The following is a 21,732-nucleotide window of genomic DNA, read 5'->3' on the forward strand; positions in this document are numbered from 1 at the left end:
TGAAGAGATTTCGCCCCAAGCAGGACAGCTAATGTATCACACCTCTGAATCTTATAGAAAGGCATTGTTTCTTTGGTCAATTTAATCTTGTAAACTACACATTCACAACTAAAAGCTGAATTGCATTAGAGGCCTACCGGTGAAAACAAATGTTAACTTAACAATTACGTAGATTAACAAAAAAAAATAAGTAATTCACGAGGATAAAGCAGGCTCTCACAAAGGAGCCTGCTTGCGTACGGCAGAGACTTGTGCCATACTAGTGGATTAAGCGCATTAACACCGCTGGCTGTGACGTCCTCATTCCTCAGCAGCCTTCCTATGACACCAGGTGATAGAGTTGTTTGGCTGGCCCTGATGTGGTCGTCAGCCTAAGGCCTGGACGTCGTACACACCTTCGGTTATGCCGCTGCTACAGCGATAAAGTAAAATCTAACCACCATAATTCCAGAGCAATGGATATCCTCACTACGAGCTGTGTGATTTCCACAACGCATTCATTTCTCATTGACCATATAGCGGCGAGATGCATCTTGTGTGCCTGTGTGTTCTGCATAATTGGACGTTACAAACTGGATGTCCAATAATTTTTTTCAGTTAAACACTGAAGTTGTAATAATTGGCCACCCATATATTTCAGATTAAGTTTGGTTGGATGTAGGATCGCTAGCCAAAAATATTGTGCCTTTGGCCAGAAATTTGGGAGTTTTCTTAGATCCAGACACACATTTTGAATATAATACCCAAAATAAACTGATGCAGTCATGCTTTTACCAACTAAAAAATATTGCCAAAATATGATTGGCTTTATTTTTTGAGGACACTGAGAAAATGATACATGCTTTTATTTCATCTCGCCTAGAATACTGTAATGCTTTGTTTACATGCCTCAACAATAAGTCCCTACGTAAACACCAAGATTTACAAAATTCAGCTAAATCGAGGTCTCATATAACCCCAGTGTTGGCAGCTCTACATTGGTTACGATGAAGTTCAGAGTAGATTATAAAATTGCACTTATCACTTTTAAGGCACTACATGGTCTGACAACGGATTAGATTAGTGACATGCTCAACCCATACTGCACTGTTAGGCCTCTCAGATCAGCTCAAAAATACGTTTTCATATTTTGATTATTTAATGTACAGGTGCGTCTGTATGGAATGAATGTATACATTATACAAGTTTCACTTTTTGAATGGAATTACTGAAATGAATCAACTTTTTGATGATATTCAAATTTTATGACCAGAACCTATATTTCTATTTCTTTGGTATATAAAGCACTTATCTTGTAGTCTTTCAAATGCAAACATTAACCAGTATCTAGGTAGCCAACCCAAAAATTCAGACTTGCGATCAGTCGTTTGTCTCCATGGATATAAACAGACAAATTAATCACCACTTAATGATTTATTACAAATAAACAAGCTGATAAAAAACAAAATCCTCTCTAAAATATATACAAAACAATATACTGAGGTATCATTTTAGGCTGCTTTAAAGTGCCATGGCAACTTTGGAATCTCCCATTTGACATGGATATTATGGGATTTCTTGTTTTACAAGAGAGTGCCAAACAAACTTGAGTGGCAGATAAATGGAAAGATGTATTTACATGGACCCTCAGTCATACATGTTTTTTTGCTCCATGAGGCTCCATGTAAATACGTATACACACACACACACACACACACACACACACACACAAAAACATTTGCACATTTTACATACAAATAATTTCATTTAAAAAATGCATAAGACAGGACTGTTAGATCAGAGTGGGTCATTAATGTTGCAGATTAAAAGGAATTCATACCAAATCCATGCTTTACACAAAAATGTGTTGTGATTACATTTCAAACAAAACATGAAAAAACTGACTGGACGGGGGAAAAAAAGTTAATCAGACAACTTTAAACATAAACCTAATGCAAGTCATTAAATGTAATTAGAAAAAGAGGTTGAGATAAAGTCTTAGTTACTACACTGAAGTTTGGCAAGTGCATTTACTATAAAAGAATCGACAGACTGGCAATGAAAATGGATAGAATGAAGAAGCCATTCGGTGCCTTCTGGTGCATAACAGCAGGAACGCCCACTTAAACAGACAACGGTGAACGACTTGAGTCACTCATTTCCATCTTATCCACAGTCTTTGTCTCCCTCTGCTGATGTTGCCTGCGTTCCTTCAGGTAGTTTCTGACCCCACGCTCAGTGAAGAACATCAGCACCGCACCGGCGCCGTACAGTATTGCTGTGATGAGCCCGAACAACGCCACGGCCGCGTCCGCGCCCCCGACTTCACAGTTCATCCAGGTGTAGCCCACTCTGGCATACATCCTCTCCCGCCGCTTACACACATCAGTGCTGTTCACCTGGATGACAAAGTGGAGGTACAACCCCACCGCCACCACATAGAGCACCGCCCCCAGGCCCTGGAACACCAGCGCTCCAATCAGCAGCTTCGGGTCCAGCAGGTGGGGTGGCTTGTTACCGGAGACCACAAATACAAGTGAGAGAACACCGAATACGAGGGCAAATGCCACGCCCCCGTAGACCCCAGGAGCTCTCATCTGGCTGTACTGCATATCCAGGTCCCTCACCTGCAATCAGGTATGGGGTTAGGTTAGGCCCTGTGGGGCTACTGATAGGATGTGCGATGTCACCAAGTTCTATCCGCCTCCAAAAGGACACCCTATTCTTTACATGGTGCCCTTTGTTTGAAAAGGGGCCTCAAAAGTGGTGCGCCACGTGGGGAACTGAGTGTTATTTGGGAGGCACGCCTGGTTTCTTACCTGCTGCAGCTCTTGGCCCTCGAAGGGAATGTTAGTGTTGAGGTTGAAGCTGCCCCCTGACAGGCCACCCATAGCGGTCATGCCTGACATGGCCATCTGAGCCGCCACGACGCAGATCAGGACGAGTCCGTTGGTCAGGATTGAACAGATCAACACCATGCCTACAGGGAGAGAACGCACACACGGGGAAATGACGACAACCAGTCCGACCGGTCTGACGGGAGGGGTATGACAAGGGGTTGTAGTATCGCTGGGCGGGTTTAGGTGAAGAGAGGGAAACCGAATCCTGACTGCAACTCTGTCTGTGTGACTCAGTGTTTGGTTGAACACAGGTACCCCCCCCCCCCCCCCCCCTTGCAAAGGTATGACTTTCTCCAGGCCGGTACTTCTCTGGCTTTACACTCCCAAACCGGCACTACCTACCTCTCCTGGAGCAGATATGAGTGCATGTGGAGCTGTCCTGGTCCTCCCTTTGGACGCCCTTGACGTGTTTTGGAGGCGGTGGCCCTCTTGCAGAGTCCCTGTAATATGGGGGCTGAGAAGAGGACCTATAGTCGGGGGAGAGAGGAAGAGGCTTAAAAATCTATTTTTCAACCCTCACTCTTAGCAGTGGATTTTTGTCCAGACATATGCTAGCCTGCAACAGTGCTTACCCTGTCTTCAGTACACACTCATGTTAATTTTACCAGGAAGCCAATAGTTCTATAATTGAGAGTTCAATCATCTTTGTTTTGTTCATTTGGATGCCCTTTTACTCCTGCTCAAAGCAGCAGCCACCCTACAGGAGTCACCACAGATAGACCTGAACAATATCACACAGTAAAAAAATTTAATAATTACAGTGTGTTTGTGGGGACCAAATTCACCCACATAGGTAGCAAAATCAGACAAACAGGAAACCATTTGTGTTAGGGCTTGGTTAAGTTTAGGCATAAATGAAAGTCAATTGATGTTTAGAGGGTTAGGGCATGTGGATTTCTTGAGGGTCATGTCCTCAAAAGGATTACAAAAAAAAAAAAAAAACAGTCTGGAGGAGTTAAATTGCGTGGGAGCCAGCAGGAGCTGAGCTTCTGTACACGTGGTCGAAATGAGACCTAGGAGGAGACAAGTAGAAAGTAGGGGTCCCACACTTACCAAATCCCAAATTAACCCCTTTCTGTGTGTACCCCTGCGGATAGGCCAAATACACCCAGAAGTACCTGTTGGGAACCGCTGGCCAACACATCATGCAGTCTGTCAAATACAGTAGGGTAAGCGCAGCAATTATGCAATCCTGACTGTGTAAACATTTTGTGAACACACCTGTCGCTTGACGATTGTATGTCATGGTGCGGCGGCTCCCGTCGAGGCCTGTGTTCCCGATGCTCACGGAGACCCCTTCCATTTCTCTCCCCTTCTCCCCGGTGCGATCGAGACGGCTGGCTCATACCTGCTCGGAAAAATACCCAGAGTCGCCAAATGCTACAAACCCACCAAACAACCCTAACCTTTGGACTTACAGGCATATCGTGACAAAATAAAATGCATTATAATATAACGATTCTATTTGATTCGAATAGTTTTGTATGTATAAAAAAACGAGTCTAAACCACGTCTGATTCTCCAAGATCATAGCTAGTCTGAAATGGGAATAGTTCCGAACGTGACATCAAGAAGTAACCAAAACATAAACACAAAGAATGAAACATTTTGAGGCTATCGGTTGAAATTTATAAAATATATTTATTTACTTACTGGCACTTAAGAGGACTCCATGGTAAACTATGAATCGGAAAATCTAAAAATGTTAGTGAAAATCTTAGTTCGCTCTTCAAAAAATCTCTCCTACCTACCTGATCCTTGTTGTTCAGGTGACCGACTCCACCCTCTAGACGGAAATGGTTAACTCGAGTTAGACAGGTGTGGGATTCCAAATGTTTAAATCAAATTCCGGTATAAGAGCAACGTAGGCCTAGCTTGTTTACCGTATGTTGTTTCTCGACTCGTTATATTTGTGTTTATAATGGTTGTTGACAATGACAGCCTTGCAGGCTCTGTCTTTGGCCAAGCGATGACCAGCGTCAATCGACCGCTTTGTCTGATCGTTGTCCCATCTCCACGAAAGAACCCTCTGTTAGGGGGTCTAGTGTGACTGCAACGATTCAACCCTTGGAATGCCTTTGCTATGAAAAGATGAGATAGTTTATATTCATAATGCTCGGATGATTTTCAGTGACTATGACAATAGGACGATTTGTACACAGGCATCAGACCCACAACTGTTGTCCATGCCATGTCATGTTGAAACGATTGTTCACATCAATAGATTAATATAATTTTGGCTTGTTATTCACGTCGTTTTATACATGGAACTGAGCTAGTGCCTTTAATTCTAATCAAATTAATTTAAAAAAGTACTATTATTTGCTCGCAATTAATCCACAAATTCGGTCAATGAGGACAAACGAGGATACAAAAACAGCCAACTTTACTTCTGGGATTTTTACCAGATAATAACCAAATAAGATTTAATCATGGATTAATTCAAACCAGGGACCCCAGATGAGTGCATTTACCTAGCAGGGAGACGCAAAATAACAAAGGGTTTCTACGCCTACCCCAAAGACCTTTAATATTTACACTTGCCCCTACTTTGGATTTCTCCCCCCCCCCTGCATTTCTTAATCACTCCAGTTGATGGCAGTAGTTTCCTTTATGAACGTAATTTGTCCGTCCACCATAGAATGCTTCTCTTCCGGTAGGCACGGTAGCTACTGATGCCAAGCGTCATAACAACGCTCTTGCTATGTAACAGCATTACATGTCATCATATGTTATCATCTGAGACAGGTCAGACGATACATTTCGAATAATCAGTCATTGACTTGTAACGCAGCTGGCCGCAAGGCTCTTCATGTTGCTCCTGGCGGTCAGCAGTGGGCTGAGGGGGTTGCGGTACCCCCGTGTAATTCGGTTGGTGACCAGCTTTGGTACACGGACTAAAGTCACCTACACACAAGGACAGAGCCCTGAACCTCGCATTCGGGAATACTTTTATTACATCGACCACCAAGGACAGGTGAAAGTCTTACACATTTAAACACCGTGAAATCGGCTAGCAGTTATAGTCAACTACGCTAATGATCCTCTGTTTTTACCACAGCTATTCCTTGATGACACTAAGGTGAAGAACTTTGTCACATGCTTCAAAGGTATTCCCCCACACACAAATCCCTTGTATTTAGTATAATCTGTTCACACACATTCTCAGTTTAGCTTTACCTCCCACTGAGCTGACATTGACAAGAAGTTGGAGCAGTTTTGCATCAGTGTTCCATTACATCCTATGTAGTCTTATTTGACTAAACATTTATGCACTCTCCTGGTTTCAGGATGTTTACCTTGTTGTTCATACTCTGTACTGATGATCTATGCTGCAGTAGGTGTGTGTGTGTGTGTGTGTGTGTGTGTGTGTGTGTGTGTGTGTGTGTGTGTGTGTGTCATGTGCCTGAGATTATGGGCTGAGCAATACTGTTAATGTGCAAGTGTAGGAGGTCCACCAACCTCTAGCCCCAAACGTTAGAAATCCACATTGAGAACACGGGAAGTAATGTAGATGTTCCTGTAATATACTGTTTGGCATTATACTATTATTATTAGTTTTTCTGAACTGAACATTCATCTTATGACACCAGACTGACTGCTGCTTGTGACCTTTCTTTCTCTTCAGAATGTGAGAGCAACATCAAGCTGGGTTAATGATGCTCACTGGTCTAATTGTCTGGGCCTCTCACACCCACTTCTCCCTGTACTTCTTTGCATTCCTCCCTTTTTAGTCTCTCAGCTCTCCCTCTCACACAGCAGTGTGCAATGAGTTGGGCGAGTAGTTAAGTCAAACCGCTGTTATTCCATAGTGCCCTGCAGACATGGTTTCAAATCTGGTCAGATTATCTTTGTTATATTGGTGACAGATAGCGGTTAGACCATCTCACCAGTAACCAAACAGTTGCCAAAAAATCGGAGACTCTGTCCCTAATCAATACAGTTAATCCTAATTCCTCCCTGGGAGCCAATGTGGATGGATTGTGTTAAAAGGAAAAGTCAAAATTCAGTTGGCCCTTTGTTCTCTCTCCCTATATCTGCAGACAAAGACTTCCTGGTCTTCTTCTTCAACCGTCTCCGTAGAAATGAGAGTGGGCGGTACCAGGATCACTTCCCCTTCCTGTCACTCTGCGGACGAGAGAGAAACTTCCTCCGCTGTGATGATCGCCCGCTGGTCTTCACCCAGCTGATGCCAGCTGTCAGAGGTACAGTCAATCAGTCGGACAATCAATAAATGAATCCGTCAACCGCATTTATTCATAAAGCCCTTTATGACAGCTGCAAGTGTTTGATTGATTCATTTATTGACGCTGCTCCACAAAGACAATGTGTAGACTATGATAAACTATGGCCAGGTACACGGTTAATTAACATGGATACGCTTGCCAGACGTCCCAATCTCTGTGTGTTTACAACATCAGATTTCCCGACCATTGGTTGAGACATGGAATGTGACCCACTCTGTCCAACAGGAACAGCAACGGTGAGCACAGGGGCGATGGGGAAAGGCGGAGCCACAGAGCTGCTCTCTTTCTGCTGGGGCGGGGACAAGCTGTCCGTCCCATTCCACCCAGAGTCCCTCTATATGCACCCCAGTAGTGGGCGTGTCTACCATCCCTGTTCTGAACGCCTGGGGGGTGTCGGATTAGTCAGATCGGCCCTCGCCATGGAGCTCAGCGCCTTCTTCTCGTACCTGCCTGAACAGGGCCAATCAGGACAGCCCACACACTTCCTGTGGGCTGGACAACGACACACGCTAACCAATGAACTAGCAGGATGTTTCCCCGCAGAAGAGGGGGACGGGTCTGGAGAGGGTGGGGGGGGCTAATGGGGATAACACTGTTGTTATGGATCCTCCTGAGTGGGCGGAGAGTATTGAAATGCACAGTATAGAATGGACATGGTAAATTCAATGGTTTGAATTAGGCATCTGTGTTATTCACAACATCACATGTAAATGGTCACGTCAATTAGCCCAAGTGGGTCCTGAATACAGTCCCTCAACGTAATGTGTAAAATCTGCAATAAGCAAGGCTCAAGGTACCGTCTCCATTAAAAACTCAATGTTTCTGGTTCCTTCCCTCCCTGCTTAGGGTGGATGTCAAGAAATACTAAATGAATCTGCAAATGAGCGGTATTCCTATTACTGGCAAACTAGTTCTAGGCCTACTTATTGGAATTAAATCTGTATATAGACTGCCACTTCCTCCATATTTTGTGGTTATTGACTTAATTTATAATTAATTAAACATACACTCACCTAAAGGATTATTAGGAACACCTGTTCAATTTCTCATTAATGCAATTATCTAATCAACCAATCACATGGCAGTTGCTTCAATGCATTTAGGGGTGTGGTCCTGGTCAAGACAATTTCCTGAACTCCAAACTGAATGTCAGAATGGGAAAGAAAGGTGATTCAAGCAATTTTGAGCGTGGCATGGTTGTTGGTGCCAGACGGGCCGGTCTGAGTATTTCACAATCTGCCCAGTTACTGGGATTTTCACGCACAACCATTTCTAGGGTTTACAAAGAATGGTGTGAAAAGGGAAAAACATCCAGTATGCGGCAGTCCTGTGGGCGAAAATGCCTTGTTGATGCTAGAGGTCAGAGGAGAATGGGCCGACTGATTCAAGCTGATAGAATAGCAACTTTGACTGAAATAACCACTCATTACAACCGAGGTATGCAGCAAAGCATTTGTGAAGCCACAACACGCACAACCTTGAGGCGTATGGGCTACAACAGCAGAAGACCCCACCGGGTACCACTCATCTCCACAAATAGGAAAAAGAGGCTACAATTTGCATGAGCTCACCAAAATTGGACAGTTGAAGACTGGAAGAATGTTGCCTGGTCTGATGAGTCTCGATTTCTGTTGAGACATTCAGATGGGTAGAGTCAGAATTTGGCGTAAAGAGAATGAGAACATGGGTCCATCATGCCTTGTTACCACTGTGCAGGCTGGTGGTGGTGGTGTAATGGTTTGGGGAATGTTTTCTTGGAACACTTTAGGCCCCTTAGTGCCAATTGGGCATCGTTTAAATGCCACGGCCTACCTGAGCATTGTTTCTGACCATGTCCATCCCTTTATGACCACCATGTACCCATCCTCTGATGACTACTTCCAGCAGGATAATGCACCATGTCAAAAAGCTCGAATCATTTCAAATTGGTTTCTTGAACATGACAATGAGTTCACTGTACCGAAATGGCCCCCACGGTCACCAGATCTCAACCCAATAGAGCATCTTTGGGATGTGGTGGAACGGGAGCTTCGTGCCCTGGATGTGCATCCCACAAATCTCCATCAACTGCAAGATGCTATCCTATCAATATGGGCCAACATTTCTAAAGAATGCTTTCAGCACCTTGTTGAATCAATGCCACGTAGAATTAAGGCAGTTCTGAAGGCGAAAGGGGGTCAAACACAGTATAAGTATGATGTTCCTAATAATCCTTTAGGTGAGTGTATATTATGCCAACAATCTAAGCACAATTACCAGTAATGAAATAGCAAAAACACATTTTAGAAATGTATTGAAAATGAAACAGAAATATCTAATGTACGTAAGCACTGAACATTTTCCATGACAGTCCATATTGAGCTCAGATGCCTCCTGTGTCTTTTAAACATTGCTTTAAGTGTCTCTAGAACATGATTGCAAGGGAACGTTTGGCACATTTATTTGACTGGACATGATTTAGAAAGGCACACACCTGTTTATATAAGGCCCTACACTTAACAGTGCATTACAAAGCCATTGGTCTCCTTTGTCAGGGAGTTAACCAAGAACCCAAAGGCCATCAGAGCTTTAGAGTTCTGCAGTGATCGAAAGACCTGTCAAAAAGACAACCATCTCTGCAGCACTCTGCCAATCAGGCCTTTATGCATGAGTGGCTAGATGGAAGCCAGTCCTATGTAAAAAGGCAATATGACATGCACCCTGAGAGGATGTGCATGTCTGGCTTAAACAAGGTACTGTCCTGGCAAATCCAATCCATGCGGAGTAATGTGGTTGGAGCATCATGCTACGGTGAAGCGTATAAGCAGCAGGGACGGGGAGAATCGTCAGGACTGAGGGAAGGATGGCTGGAACATAAAACAGGTGTCCTTGAAGAAAACCTGTGATAAGAGAGCAGAGAACCCCAGGCGTGGGAGTTAGAGTCACATTTCAGCAAGACAATACTTTGATGGGTACGAAGAATAATGTACATATAGAAATTGTTTTACTTTCAATCAATTGGCTTTGATTTCAAAAGTTGTTTTGGGGGATTGGGGTCATGGCTACAACAGGTTGGGTTACAAGCACCTGCTGAAAGCAATAATATTAAGTTGTGAAATATGCCTTTCGGTGAATGTAGCCTACTTGTACTCACTGTCTCAAATTGCACCCTGGATTGCGAACTTGTTTTGCTCACAACAAACTCCTCCAAAGATGCCTTATTGTTCTAAACCAGTTATGCAAATTATGTGATGTCATACTGGTAGTATAAGGTCTCATAGACCATGGCTATTAGCCAATCAGGGTATACGGGTATGACGTCACATAACTTGTACTGCTCTGATTGCTCCACGATTCATCATGCATATGAACAGCTCAAGGCGACTGCGGATCTCGAGTGTTTGCTGGCTCACTCTCTTCAAGAAGTGTTTCGTTTTACACAAACGTTGATGTTCGTTCGTGTTTCTACGGATGTCAGTTATATAGAAATGACTCCAACTGCTTGCTAAAGCTAGCTTTAAACCCCTGGTTCTAATTGTTGTTGGCTATACATGGTTGAATATACATAATTTAAACTTATTAAACAATAAATGGAGTCAGTGGTAGGACAATAAGCTTTTTCCAAATCATCTGTAACTATTGTTACACATTTAGTACGGATGAATGCATTTTACACGTACAATCACGCTAATTTAGTTGTCTGGAATACCCCTAAGGAGAGTGTTTGGGATGGGGCTTGGTGGCCCAGGTTTAGGTTTACTGACAGTTATGAGCAGAATGCTCATGGAATCCATGGATGTTTGCACCATGCTGCTTGTAAAAACGACTTTACACCAGGGCCCACATGGCTGTGGTCAACACTAGTACAAATCTATGTTGAGGGATATTTTAGTCTCGACGTCGCGTTTCCTTTCATACCAAGTAAGTTAGGGGCGGGCTGGTAGAAAACGGCATGTCCCAGAGATCTCTGCAACAGTTTAACTTGAACAAGGGTTAGGGGAACATGGCACCGCCGTCAAGCCAGGCATGTGCTGCTGTGGAGCGGTCAATCCGGGAGAGGGTCCCGCCGCTTCTTACCGACCTCTACCAATTCACCATGGCTTATGCCTACTGGCGGGCAGGCAGACACAACGAACCCGCCGTATTCGAGCTGTTCTTCCGCGACAACCCGTTCGGAGGAGGCTTCTCGCTTTTCTCCGGACTTCTCGACTGTCTCCTGTTTCTGCGGAGCTTTAGATTCTCGGACGAAGGTGAGGGTTTTGCGTTAAATTGTATGCCAATGTAAAAAGCAACAGATGTGTTTTTATGTATCTCATGGCGTATTTTATTTAATATTTCGTTGTTCTATATACCGTTGCGTAATGAGGGGTTATAACATAACCTACTGTACTAAAGCAGGACCCTTTCTTGGCTTCTATGAAGAACGGATGGCGCTTTTCGTCGGTAATAAGGTCAATAGATTAGATAGGACCTCCTCTGAACTTCGCAACCACTTCACGAACTTTGCAACCACTTTCCCTCGTGAGTCTCCTCGCGCTGTCAGTAATACGTCCCAAGCAGCCCCAAATTGCACCCTGTTACCTACTATATACCAAACGTTAATATCAGGCTATTGACATGTAGGCTATATTATATGGAAAAGCTAGTGTCCTACCTTGCTACACAAGACCGCAATGTTGCGTAAAAGCTTTCTCTCATGGGCTGTTACGAGATTTGCTGTGTTATAGATTTTTATAATTTTTTTATATATAATACTGATTGTAAAATGCTAAATATTAGAGTGTCTGCTAAATAAATAATGTACATTCTGACTATGTTATTGATGTTAGTGAAGAAAGTATAACTGTGTTATAGATTTGGAGTACCTACGTTCAGTACTGCCCCCAGCCACTGACCCCGCCTTCTTCGTGTTTCTACGGGAATTGGACTGTTCTAATGTCACAGTCCGCTCTGCCCCAGAGGGAACCGTGGTCTTCGCCAGGGTAGGACGGCGTCAGAGGTCAATGGTTATTAGGGTCGTCCCCCACCCCAAGCAGGGTTCACATTTCACAATGTCCTTTGGCGGTGCAGTGTCTGATTTCAGCAAACTTCCCCTAGCCCCTCGTAACCCCAACCCTGCCCCTAGGGGGAGGTTATACATTTATAGACGGTGGCAGGGTGGGTGGAAGGCTTGACCTTTGTGCTGCTCTCCTGTATGCAGGTACCTCTGATGGAGGTTTCTGGTCCTCTGGCTGTTGTTCAACTACTGGAGACCAGCCTACTGTGTCTGGTTAACTATGCCAGGTATGTGCGCACACACACATACGTACAGACAATATATGGTGCAATGTGGTCATTCTTTTCCCCTCGCTCCCCAGTCTGGTGTGCAGTAATGCTGCCCGTTTCCGTATGGCTGCTGGCTCCAGGAGGAAGCTCTTAGAGATGGGCCTGAGGAGAGCCCAGGGGCCTGACGGTGGCCTCACAGCCTCAAGATACGCATACATTGGAGGTGAGGGGTCACCATAAGGGCATACTGATACAAACACCCACACACACAAACACACACACATGGCTTTTCAATCATGTCTATATACAACACCTCAGTCCCGACAGAGATGTTGCAGCCTACACCTAAACATTAAAATGTTTGTAAAAATGTATGTAAATTGCTTATAATAGTTCATGCAATAACTCTTATTGTTTTTGGAACACTTTAAGCAGACCACCTGCAACATCCCTGTGGACCACCAGGGATCTAGCATATTATGCAAACAAAGATTTAGCGTGTATTTATATCCCATTTCTTTCTTAGAAAATGTCAAAGGGATCAACTTTGAGTTATTGTCAAATATGGACTGACTAGTCTACCCTAACCTTTGTAATCTCAATTATTAACTGGATTGAATCACTCAACACAAAACCTGAAATTTAAAAACAAGGGTGGAACCCAGTTTAAATCACAATGTGTCAACCCAATCAAATGGCTTGTTTGGGTGGAGCTCCAAAAGGTGCTCACTAGATTATGGTGATGGTTAGAAGGCATACAGCTCATATCAAAGCAAAATGATACTCTTAACCTGGACTCAGACTATCTGAGCTAAGTGGCTTACTACTGTAGTAAGTTAAGCTGTCTACCTGGCAACACCGGCCAGGAGCTAATTAAATGGTGACCAGTATTTATATATCACTCACTCATCCAAATAAACATAGAATTTCTACGATATGACATGCACGTGGCTAACGTTATTCCCTGTGATTTATAGTGTCATGCTGGTGTGAATGACCAAAGCATATTGTTCGCCGTCAGTGAGTTGCCTTCCCACTGGGCAGCGAAAACATGGTTTGCCCTTCAGCTGTATCATTTATGTCGCCGGCCGTAATTACGTGGCAAACCTTTTTCGTTAAATAGTGTTTCAAAGAAAGTGGTGTCAAATGACATGGTGGTGTAAACGAGAGAGCACCGCCGGCACTGCGTTGTTTCCCACCGGGCAGACGTCGCTGTAGCTTTTCTATTTAAGACTGCTTTTGAGGAGGATAGCAGCCTATGGGAGACATTACTCGTCATAAACATTGTCAGTGATAACCATCTGGATGTCAGTGATAGAATCTGTTCAGTGGGGAGAGTGACAAAGTCCTTTGCTCTCCTTTGCTGCAGCACTGCCACAAGGGAAGTAACTAATGTTAGTTCTGCCAATATCAGGGTGACTGCTAAAGCACTGTCCATGATTTGTTTTTTCCCCAGCTAGCAAACCATGCCTTGTTGCCCCAAGCAAACATCATTATAGTAGAAAAGCAGCCTCATTTGTTGGCACGTGGCTTGAACAGACTGGTTCCAAGCCTTTTTTAAGGTGAATCATCAATGGTGTGACTGGAATTCACACTTGCTTTAGAGGATGGAACAGGACTTGTAAAGCTGAGTGGTGGGTTTTATAAACAGTAGCTCCTGTCACAGTCTTTTACCTAAGTGTAAAAGTGTGAATTACATAAAAAGAATCAGCGAATACATCACTTACCTCGCCTTCAATACGTGTGGGAGGAGGCGTCTTGAAATGTAACATACAACAGCAGTCTAAGCCCTGACACCAGTCAAACTGTTTTTCAAGATCAAAAGTTTCCAGTCTAATGAGATTTGTAGGTATGGCCTCCTGAGACTAAATCTGTTCTTAATGAGTCTAAAGACTCATGTACCGTGATCCCTTCAATACAGTTCTAATGTGTAGGCCTCCTATTGGCTACTTCGTGTCATGACAGCAACATAAAGGGAGATTACATATTGGACAGTGAAAAACTGTGTTTTTTGCTCCGTATTCCAGAATGTAACAAAATGATACAGTGACTACTGGTTGAAAGTGTCAAATTTAATTACATGTTCTTCATCCATATCAGATAAACCCTTCACCCATATCAGACTATGTACAAAATGACACATTTTGTACATAGTCACCTCATTTTAGAGTTCAAAAGTATTTGGATGTTTGACTTCGCAGGAGTTTGCTATTAGGCTGTCAACATCTAGCCTTGATTCCAGGCTTTGCATTTACATTCAGAGTTTTTTGTGCTGGTGTCCTACAACAGGTCCGAGGAAGTCAATGCAAGTCATGCTGACCATCAACAATGGTTGACCAGTCAAGCACTGGTGAGCACTGCAATGGCATACAATCTGGTACACCTAGAAAGCCCTCTATAGCAGATGACTGGGGAAGAAAAAAAACCATACCAAAGTCTCAGCAGATCGTAAACATACCCGACTTGGGCTTGTATGGCTACAACTGGAACTGGCTCTCTTGTCTTCAATGATGGCGTGACTGCTGACAGGAGCAGCAGGATGTGTTATGAAGTGTAGGGAAAGGTCTTGCCCACTGAGAACCAGTCCCAACAGAATGTATCTAATCTAATAGGACAGTGCTTCAACATGCAGCAGGACAGTTACCACAAAGATACTGCCGTAGCTACCAAGACATTTTTCCAGGGACAATAACTTTCCAGGGAAAGTTCTTGACTGGCCACGTCAATCACCCGCTCAAAATACCAGTTGAGCGTGACTTACGCACGCTGTAGACAAGACGGAAGGCATCTGTCTTGTCTAAATGGCCTTTAAGAAATAAACAAAATAAACACACACACACACAGAGACATTAACCCTCTCATCTTTCTGTGTGTCAGGCTTTGATCTTACCAGTAATGTCCAGGCTGGCTTCCTGTTTGGTGTCCCTGTGGCGGGAACCATGGCACATTCCTATGTAACTTCCTTTTCTTCCCTGGAGGAGGTCTGGCCTCATGTGAGTCTCCCACGTGTGTTGTGTTCCAAGTTGGGACTTAACCTCATCACAAAGGAAGCATTCCCAAACTGTTAATAACATATTAATAATAGCAAAACTGTTGATCATTTCTTGTCTCTCCTCTTCCGTCCAATCAGACGCTAATGACCGCAAATGGGGACCATGAAAGCATCGATCTTATCTCACTGACCAAGGGTTGGCTGCGGCTTGTGTGTGAGCTGCTAGGGGCGGAACCTGGGAAGATCCGTGAGGGCGAGCTGGCCGCCTTTCTGTCCTACGCCGTTGCCTACCCACACAACTTCCTGCCAGTCATTGACAGCTACAGCGTCTCCTGGTAACCCCACTTGTTTCTCTACTCGTCGCTGCCTTCTCTGTGGATGGTGGCTTCCAGCCTTCTAGGACCATTGCCAGCTTGAGATAGCCCATATCCCAGTGGTGAAACTTTAAGAGCTATAAGCACTCCAGGGAAGGCTACTGCATTTTCTTGCCCTGTAATATTAGAGTCTTTTGATTGCTGGATTTCTCTGTTGTGGCCCTGTTAAAGGGATAGTTTACACTAATAGTTCAAAAGGATAGTTTAAGGGATAGTTACATACGTTAGCATTGAGGCCCTGTATCTACTTCCCCTCAATCAAACTGGCACAAAGTCTAAAAGAACATTCTAGCTGTTGACACAGACCTCCAGTCATTGCACTAACTTTTCAACCACCTTCAAATATTTTAACCATCATGTTTTGGCTGGACAATGTTCCCGCCTCTTCTAGCCAGTTTAGCAAAGAGCAGGAAGATTGCCTTCTCTTTTCTATTGGTGCTGTGTTCCTCTACCCAGTTAGTCTGAAGAGATCACTTTATATTGTATAATCCTATCATACTCTCAATATCTTGAAGCAAATGATCTTTGGCAAATGTAATTTCTTCTCTGATAGTGAGAAACCCCTCCTTTGCTCTTCTAACTTTGACAGGACCTTTCTCCAAGGAGAGACCTGGGGATTAATAAAGATGCCATGGCCTCTTTTGAGGCTTTGCTCTGTGCTCTAAACACATTTTGAAGGTCTGGAATCTTTGAGATTGTTTCAAACGCAGCAGAGACCCTGATTGACTCACATCACATCCACTATTAATTAAGTATCAGAACAAACAAACAGCCTACTCAAGTAACAACAGAAACACATTTTGTGCAGTGTCATTTCAACCCCCCAAAAATAGATTTCTGATGTTTTGGAAATGAAAGAGTTCTCTTCAGCTAAATTGTGGTTCAACAATTTGGCAAACACATTACATTTGGAGGGAATTCAGTATATGAGTTACACCTAAGCCAAATTTGAACAACCCTTCCTTTCCTACTTAAAGTTGTTGACACTGTAATAGGTGTAATGTTAGATTGTACATTTGGTTCTCTTTCTGAGTGTAGTTTGGACTTTGTTTGGGGGAGGGGTCTCCCTGGGATAGGGGGAGGATCATGAGTTATTTGTGTGTGTATATAAAACAAGAAACCAGGCAAGCCTAGTTCAGCCGGCCCACAATTGAAAATGTTGCCACCTTGAGAGTCAAACCCGGATTGCCCGTGCGAAAGGCTGTGTCGTTAACCACAACACCACGGAGCGTTTGCCACTGGCCGTTTGAACAGCGTTTTAGCCAGTAATAAGTTTTACCGGTATCTACTAACTTACTGGAATAGTCATAAGAATTGAGCAATTGCTAGTGTGTCTGCCAAAGCTATTTCATATAATGGCATAAGAACGTATTTTTTTCTTTCATGGCAAAACAACTTACCTTTTTCTTTCATTCACGAATGACATTTATACAATAACTATCAATAAAGGTGACGATAGCTAACTTTTTCATCAAGTGAAAAGACGAGCGAATCATGGAATCTACCAGAAATAATTAATAAATGTCATTGCTCTCAATAGATTTGAACTTAGGTCTTCCACATGAGAGGCACTGTCTTTAACCACTACGTGACGGCATTACAAGTCAGTCAGTCACTCACTCAATAAGAGACATTCGCTCTTCTTGGCCGGCTCCGCTTACGCGGTCCGGCAAAAAGACCTCCTTGTACTGTCTGTAGGCTCTCTTATGCTGCATTTAGTTGTGTGTTTATGCTGTATATTGTATGTCTGTAGTGGTGGTTTGAACCAATGGGACTGGTGTTTCCATTCTTACCTGGTGTGTTCATATTGTCTCTGCAGTAGTGGCCTGCTGAACTTCTGTGCAGTGGCCTTATCTCTGTTTGAGCTGGACTACAGACCACTTGGTGTCCGTCTGGACAGTGGAGACCTCTGCAGGCAGTCAGTGGAAGTACGCCGTGTCTTCAGACTCTGCAGCGAGCGGTAAAGGACCAGGACACGTGTGTGTATGTGTACATGCTTGCGTATGTGAAGTCAGTCTCACCAGTCTCCTTTCTGATGACATCATCAAATATCTTTTCTCTCCTCGATCTCTCTAGATTCTCCATCCCTGCTTTCCATTCTCTCACCATTGTGGGCACCAATAACATCTCGGAACATGGCATGGCTGAACTCAACCTGAAGGTGAGGAACTAGACATACATTCCAGAGGTCAGGGGTCAGATGAAGACAGACATTAGATGTCAAGGTTCAGCTGAAGACAGAACTAGTTATCCCTTCTCTTATCAATCTTTTTCTTCCTTACCTTCCTCTCCCACTGATCCGTCTCTCCCCCTGTCTTTCCTCATATCTACTCTGTCTGTTCCTGTTTCAGGAGAATGAGATCGATGTGGTTGGTGTTGGGACACATCTGGTCACTTGCACAAGACAGCCTTCCCTCGGGTGTGTGTACAAGGTAATGAGAACACACACAGACGCTCTGTCCATCCCCTTCTCACTTTATCCTCTACTACAATTGTCTGGCTTTCGATTTACTGTCCCCATCAGTTGGTGGAGGTTCGGGGCAGCCCCAGAATGAAGTTCAGTGAGGACCCTGAGAAAAGCACAGTCCCTGGGAGGAAGGCCATCTATAGAATGCTGGATACGGAAGGTGAGGAGGCGACCTCTAATATAGGATGGAAACTGTCATGAACACTCAGTCCTTTACTCAATCTCTTTCTTTTGTCATCTGTTTTCCAGGCCATCCGTTTCTGGACCTGTTGTGTCTGAGGGAGGAGCCTGCCCCTACTGCGGGTGAGGCGGTAAAGTGTCATCCAGTGGTTGGGGACCAGACCTGTCAATCAATCACACCTTCTCAGGTCACCTGTCTACGTCTGGATGTTTACATTAAAGGACAGGTGAGCCTGGTGGAGTCATAGAAGCTCCACATACACACCACACCAACACACAAACACACACACCAACACACACTCACAAACAAACACACACAGACACTGGGGTAGCGGATGAACCTCCATTCAGAATAAGCCCCTACAAGGCTGTCTGTGCCTTAGGTTCTGCAGGGTCTATGCACCTGTAAATTGTTTTGCCTAAATACTTCTGACAGTAAAATGTTGGTGTTCCAATTTGGGTTGGACCACTGGGTATAGACCCTGGTTGGATTGAGCTTAATGTCTCTACATCTCTCCCTCCTCTAGATCAGTCAACCAATGTGCAGCACAGCTGAGACCAGGGAGAAAGTTCAGCACTCCATCCAGAACTTGCACCCCCGTTACAAGAGACTGGAGGAGCCAGACACCTATACAGTGAGTATTATAGAGTAAACAAAAAAACATTGAATGTCACAGTATATAACCTGCTGGTTGTCACAGTAAATAACCTGCCGACTGTCACAGTAGATAACCTGCCGACTGTCACAGTAGATAACCTGCCGACTGTCACAGTAGATAACCTGCCGACTGTCACAGTAGATAACCTGCCGACTGTCACAGTAGATAACCTGCCGGTTGCCACAGTAGGTAACCTGCCGGTTGCCACAGTAGGTAACCTGCCGGTTGCCACAGTAGGTAACCTGCCGGTTGCCACAGTAGGTAACCTGCCGGTTGCCACAGTAGGTAACCTGCCGGTTGCCACAGTAGGTAACCTGCCGGTTGCCACAGTAGGTAACCTGCCGGTTGCCACAGTAGGTAACCTGCCGGTTGCCACAGTAGGTCACCTGCCGGTTGCCACAGTAGGTCACCTGCCGGTTGCCACAGTAGGTCACCTGCCGGTTGCCACAGTAAACAGGTGAACATTGTTTGAGGGAGTATGAGGGCAAACACTTTACACACATTCTAAAACGCTTTAGCAACCAAAAAACGGAAGTGCACGGCTCACTTTTAACACACTTTGACCATCACATTGCATTATTACCATGTTCCATATTTCCTCCTACAGGTGGCGGTGTCTGAGAAACTCCATAACTTGATTGCTGAGATTAGAAAAGACAGCAGCAACGACAGCAACTTTCTTCTGGCCAACTGACACACTAGTGGCACCCTTTTTATTGTGTGCACTGATTATGACCAGTGTATTGCACTGGCTAAAAGGTATAGCACTAAATATGGAATCGGGTGTCATTTGGGATGAACCCTTGCACAGAGGGAGGGATTAATAGTAATATTATTTTTAATCTTCCTCTTGTGTTTCCTACTTCCTGATTTGTCCTAATTCTAGGGTCTAACCAGACTAATCAGGTCACACCATCAGTTTTATGATGGCAACTCAACCTAGCCTACTACTGGGTCACTTTCATGCCAACTCATTGGTTCACAGAGATGGAATTAGCAGAGACTTAAGCTGATCTTGGATCATCGTTATATTAGTAAGATTTTATAACATCCACTAAATATCTAAACCTGTGTTTAGTATTAAAAACATTTGATAATGAAGAAGGTGCTTCCTGAACATTTCCAATAGAAACATAATTTTTGTTTGTTTTTGAAGAAAATGTTATTACTATCATCCAGTTTCCTCCCACTAAACAGTACCCTGACCTTTTTAGTGGTGAATAATAAAGGTTTAGGGTGGGAACATACAGTAGGAAGACATTTTAAAGGATAAATTGTGTTAGTTTCAGATTACAGGACTGGTAGCATGACACAAAATCTGTCAAACCTTAACCAAAGTCATACTGTTTTGGCTAAATTGACTAACAAATAAGGGTAAGTATGGTAGAACTCAAATCTGTTGTAAGCTGTGAGTAGTGATGTAGTTTTAGTATAGTTGAAAGAAGCTTAAAATCTTTTCATAGAATTGTGTTTGAATTGGCCTTGATTATTGTCTACAATATTCATGAAGAACAGTATTCATGAAGAATATATACAATACCTATATTGTATACACGTTCCAACTATTTTGAATATTTTCAGTGTAAATGTTTGACAAATGTTTTGTGCTCAAACTATTAAAAACATTAATAATATTGTTTATTTGACATTTGAGCTTAGCAGATCGCCACAAAGACACCAGTGCCAAATATTCATGTAGAATTGAAACACAACTTCCTCTTGCAATTAAAAAAAAAAGTACAATAATTGTTAATTTAGAATTATATTGTTGTTGTGCTGTCATTTCAGGATACCATCTTATTAAGTATTTTCAAGTAAACACAATAAATAGGTTACAGAGTTCAGGCAATCTAGACAATGTTATTTAAAAGTTGCCATGGTGTATCGCTGCCAATATTGTGGATATTAAAAGTCTACACACCCCTGTTAAAATGCCAAGTTTTTGTGATGTAAAAGAATGAGACAAAGATAAATCATGTCAGAACTTTTTCCACTTTTAATGTGACCTATAATGTGAACAATTGAAAAACAAACTGAAATCCTCGAGGAGGAAAAATGAAAAATAAAAACCTTTCAATAATAAGTGTGCACACTTTTGTACCCAGTCAGGCGAAGCATAATATATACCATGGAACACAGTGAAAACAGTGGATCAACTGGAGAAAATATGGCACGACAGAGAGATTACCAAGAACTGGACGTTCTTCCAAAATTGATGAAAAGACAAGAAGAAAACTGGTCAGGGAGGCTTCCAAGAGGCCTACAGCAACATTAAAGGAACTGCAGGAATTTCTGGCAAGCACTGGCTGTGTGCTACATGTGACAACAATCTCCCGTATTCTTCATATGAATGGGCTATGAGGTAGGGTGGCAAGATGGAAGCCTTTCCTTAAAAAAAAAAAACATCCAAGCCCGGCTGAAATTTGCAAAAACAAACATCAAGTCCCCCAAAAGCACGTGGGAAAACGTGTTATGGTCTGATGAAACCAAGGTTGAACTTTTTGGCCTAATTCCAAAAGGTATGTGTGGATACATTGAGTGTATAAGCTGTCAAACTGTTGTGAGCATTGAAGCAAAATATTAAATGTCTGTAGCATATGCTGAAACTGAAAGTTGCAAGTAGAAGAACAGGAAATCTTATTTAGGCTGTTGCTAGGGAGAGAGCTGATTTAGCTTGTGTGTCTCAGAAG

The 21,732-nt window shown here is 43.4% G+C and overlaps 3 protein-coding genes across 3 annotated transcripts; 2 read left to right on the forward strand and 1 right to left on the reverse strand.

The window, feature by feature from the left end:
* Positions 1-1,246: 1,246 nt before the first annotated feature.
* Positions 1,247-4,901, reverse strand: si:ch211-191a24.4 (uncharacterized protein LOC100150331 homolog). Its single transcript, XM_010872453.4, has 6 exons — positions 4,763-4,901; positions 4,631-4,665; positions 4,101-4,227; positions 3,222-3,346; positions 2,799-2,959; positions 1,247-2,606 (listed from the first exon to the last, which is right to left on the reverse strand). Exons 3-6 carry the CDS (start codon positions 4,223-4,225, stop codon positions 2,103-2,105), a joined length of 915 nt encoding a protein of 304 aa, XP_010870755.1. The 5' UTR covers positions 4,226-4,227; positions 4,631-4,665; positions 4,763-4,901; the 3' UTR covers positions 1,247-2,102.
* A 620-nt stretch (positions 4,902-5,521) lies between these two features.
* c8h8orf82 (chromosome 8 C8orf82 homolog) lies at positions 5,522-7,948 on the forward strand. The gene is made up of 4 exons (XM_010872454.3): positions 5,522-5,856; positions 5,941-5,989; positions 6,923-7,084; positions 7,352-7,948. Exons 1-4 carry the CDS (start codon positions 5,692-5,694, stop codon positions 7,705-7,707), a joined length of 732 nt encoding a protein of 243 aa, XP_010870756.2. The 5' UTR covers positions 5,522-5,691; the 3' UTR covers positions 7,708-7,948.
* Positions 7,949-10,067: 2,119 nt separating this feature from the next.
* Positions 10,068-21,014, forward strand: naprt (nicotinate phosphoribosyltransferase). Its single transcript, XM_010872457.3, has 13 exons — positions 10,068-11,355; positions 11,960-12,087; positions 12,306-12,388; positions 12,463-12,593; positions 15,248-15,363; positions 15,501-15,697; positions 17,556-17,696; positions 17,813-17,897; positions 18,088-18,168; positions 18,261-18,363; positions 18,453-18,610; positions 18,911-19,018; positions 19,650-21,014. Exons 1-13 carry the CDS (start codon positions 11,109-11,111, stop codon positions 19,734-19,736), a joined length of 1,665 nt encoding a protein of 554 aa, XP_010870759.2. The 5' UTR covers positions 10,068-11,108; the 3' UTR covers positions 19,737-21,014.
* The last annotated feature ends 718 nt before the right edge of the window (positions 21,015-21,732 follow it).

Source organism: Esox lucius, chromosome 8 (genome assembly GCF_011004845.1).
Source record: "Esox lucius isolate fEsoLuc1 chromosome 8, fEsoLuc1.pri, whole genome shotgun sequence".
NCBI lineage: Eukaryota > Metazoa > Chordata > Actinopteri > Esociformes > Esocidae > Esox > Esox lucius.

What these genes read in the sequence shown, in the direction of transcription:
- c8h8orf82 (XM_010872454.3), top strand. Translation starts at nt 5,692, where the DNA reads ATGTTGCTCCTGGCGGTCAGCAGTGGGCTGAGGGGGTTGCGGTACCCC. An exon ending in CTTTGTCACATGCTTCAAAG is followed by an intron (nt 5,990 to 6,922) that starts GTATTCCCCCAC and finishes CTATATCTGCAG; the next exon opens with ACAAAGACTTCCTGGTCTTC. An exon ending in GCTGATGCCAGCTGTCAGAG is followed by an intron (nt 7,085 to 7,351) that starts GTACAGTCAATC and finishes TCTGTCCAACAG; the next exon opens with GAACAGCAACGGTGAGCACA.
- naprt (XM_010872457.3), top strand. Translation starts at nt 11,109, where the DNA reads ATGGCACCGCCGTCAAGCCAGGCATGTGCTGCTGTGGAGCGGTCAATC. An exon ending in TGGAGGAGGTCTGGCCTCAT is followed by an intron (nt 15,364 to 15,500) that starts GTGAGTCTCCCA and finishes CCGTCCAATCAG; the next exon opens with ACGCTAATGACCGCAAATGG. An exon ending in TAGAATGCTGGATACGGAAG is followed by an intron (nt 18,364 to 18,452) that starts GTGAGGAGGCGA and finishes TCTGTTTTCCAG; the next exon opens with GCCATCCGTTTCTGGACCTG.
- si:ch211-191a24.4 (XM_010872453.4), bottom strand. Translation starts at nt 4,225, where the DNA reads ATGAGCCAGCCGTCTCGATCGCACCGGGGAGAAGGGGAGAGAAATGGA. An exon ending in TCATATCTGCTCCAGGAGAG is followed by an intron (nt 2,960 to 3,221) that starts GTAGGTAGTGCC and finishes CTCTCCCTGTAG; the next exon opens with GCATGGTGTTGATCTGTTCA. An exon ending in AGGGCCAAGAGCTGCAGCAG is followed by an intron (nt 2,607 to 2,798) that starts GTAAGAAACCAG and finishes ACCTGATTGCAG; the next exon opens with GTGAGGGACCTGGATATGCA.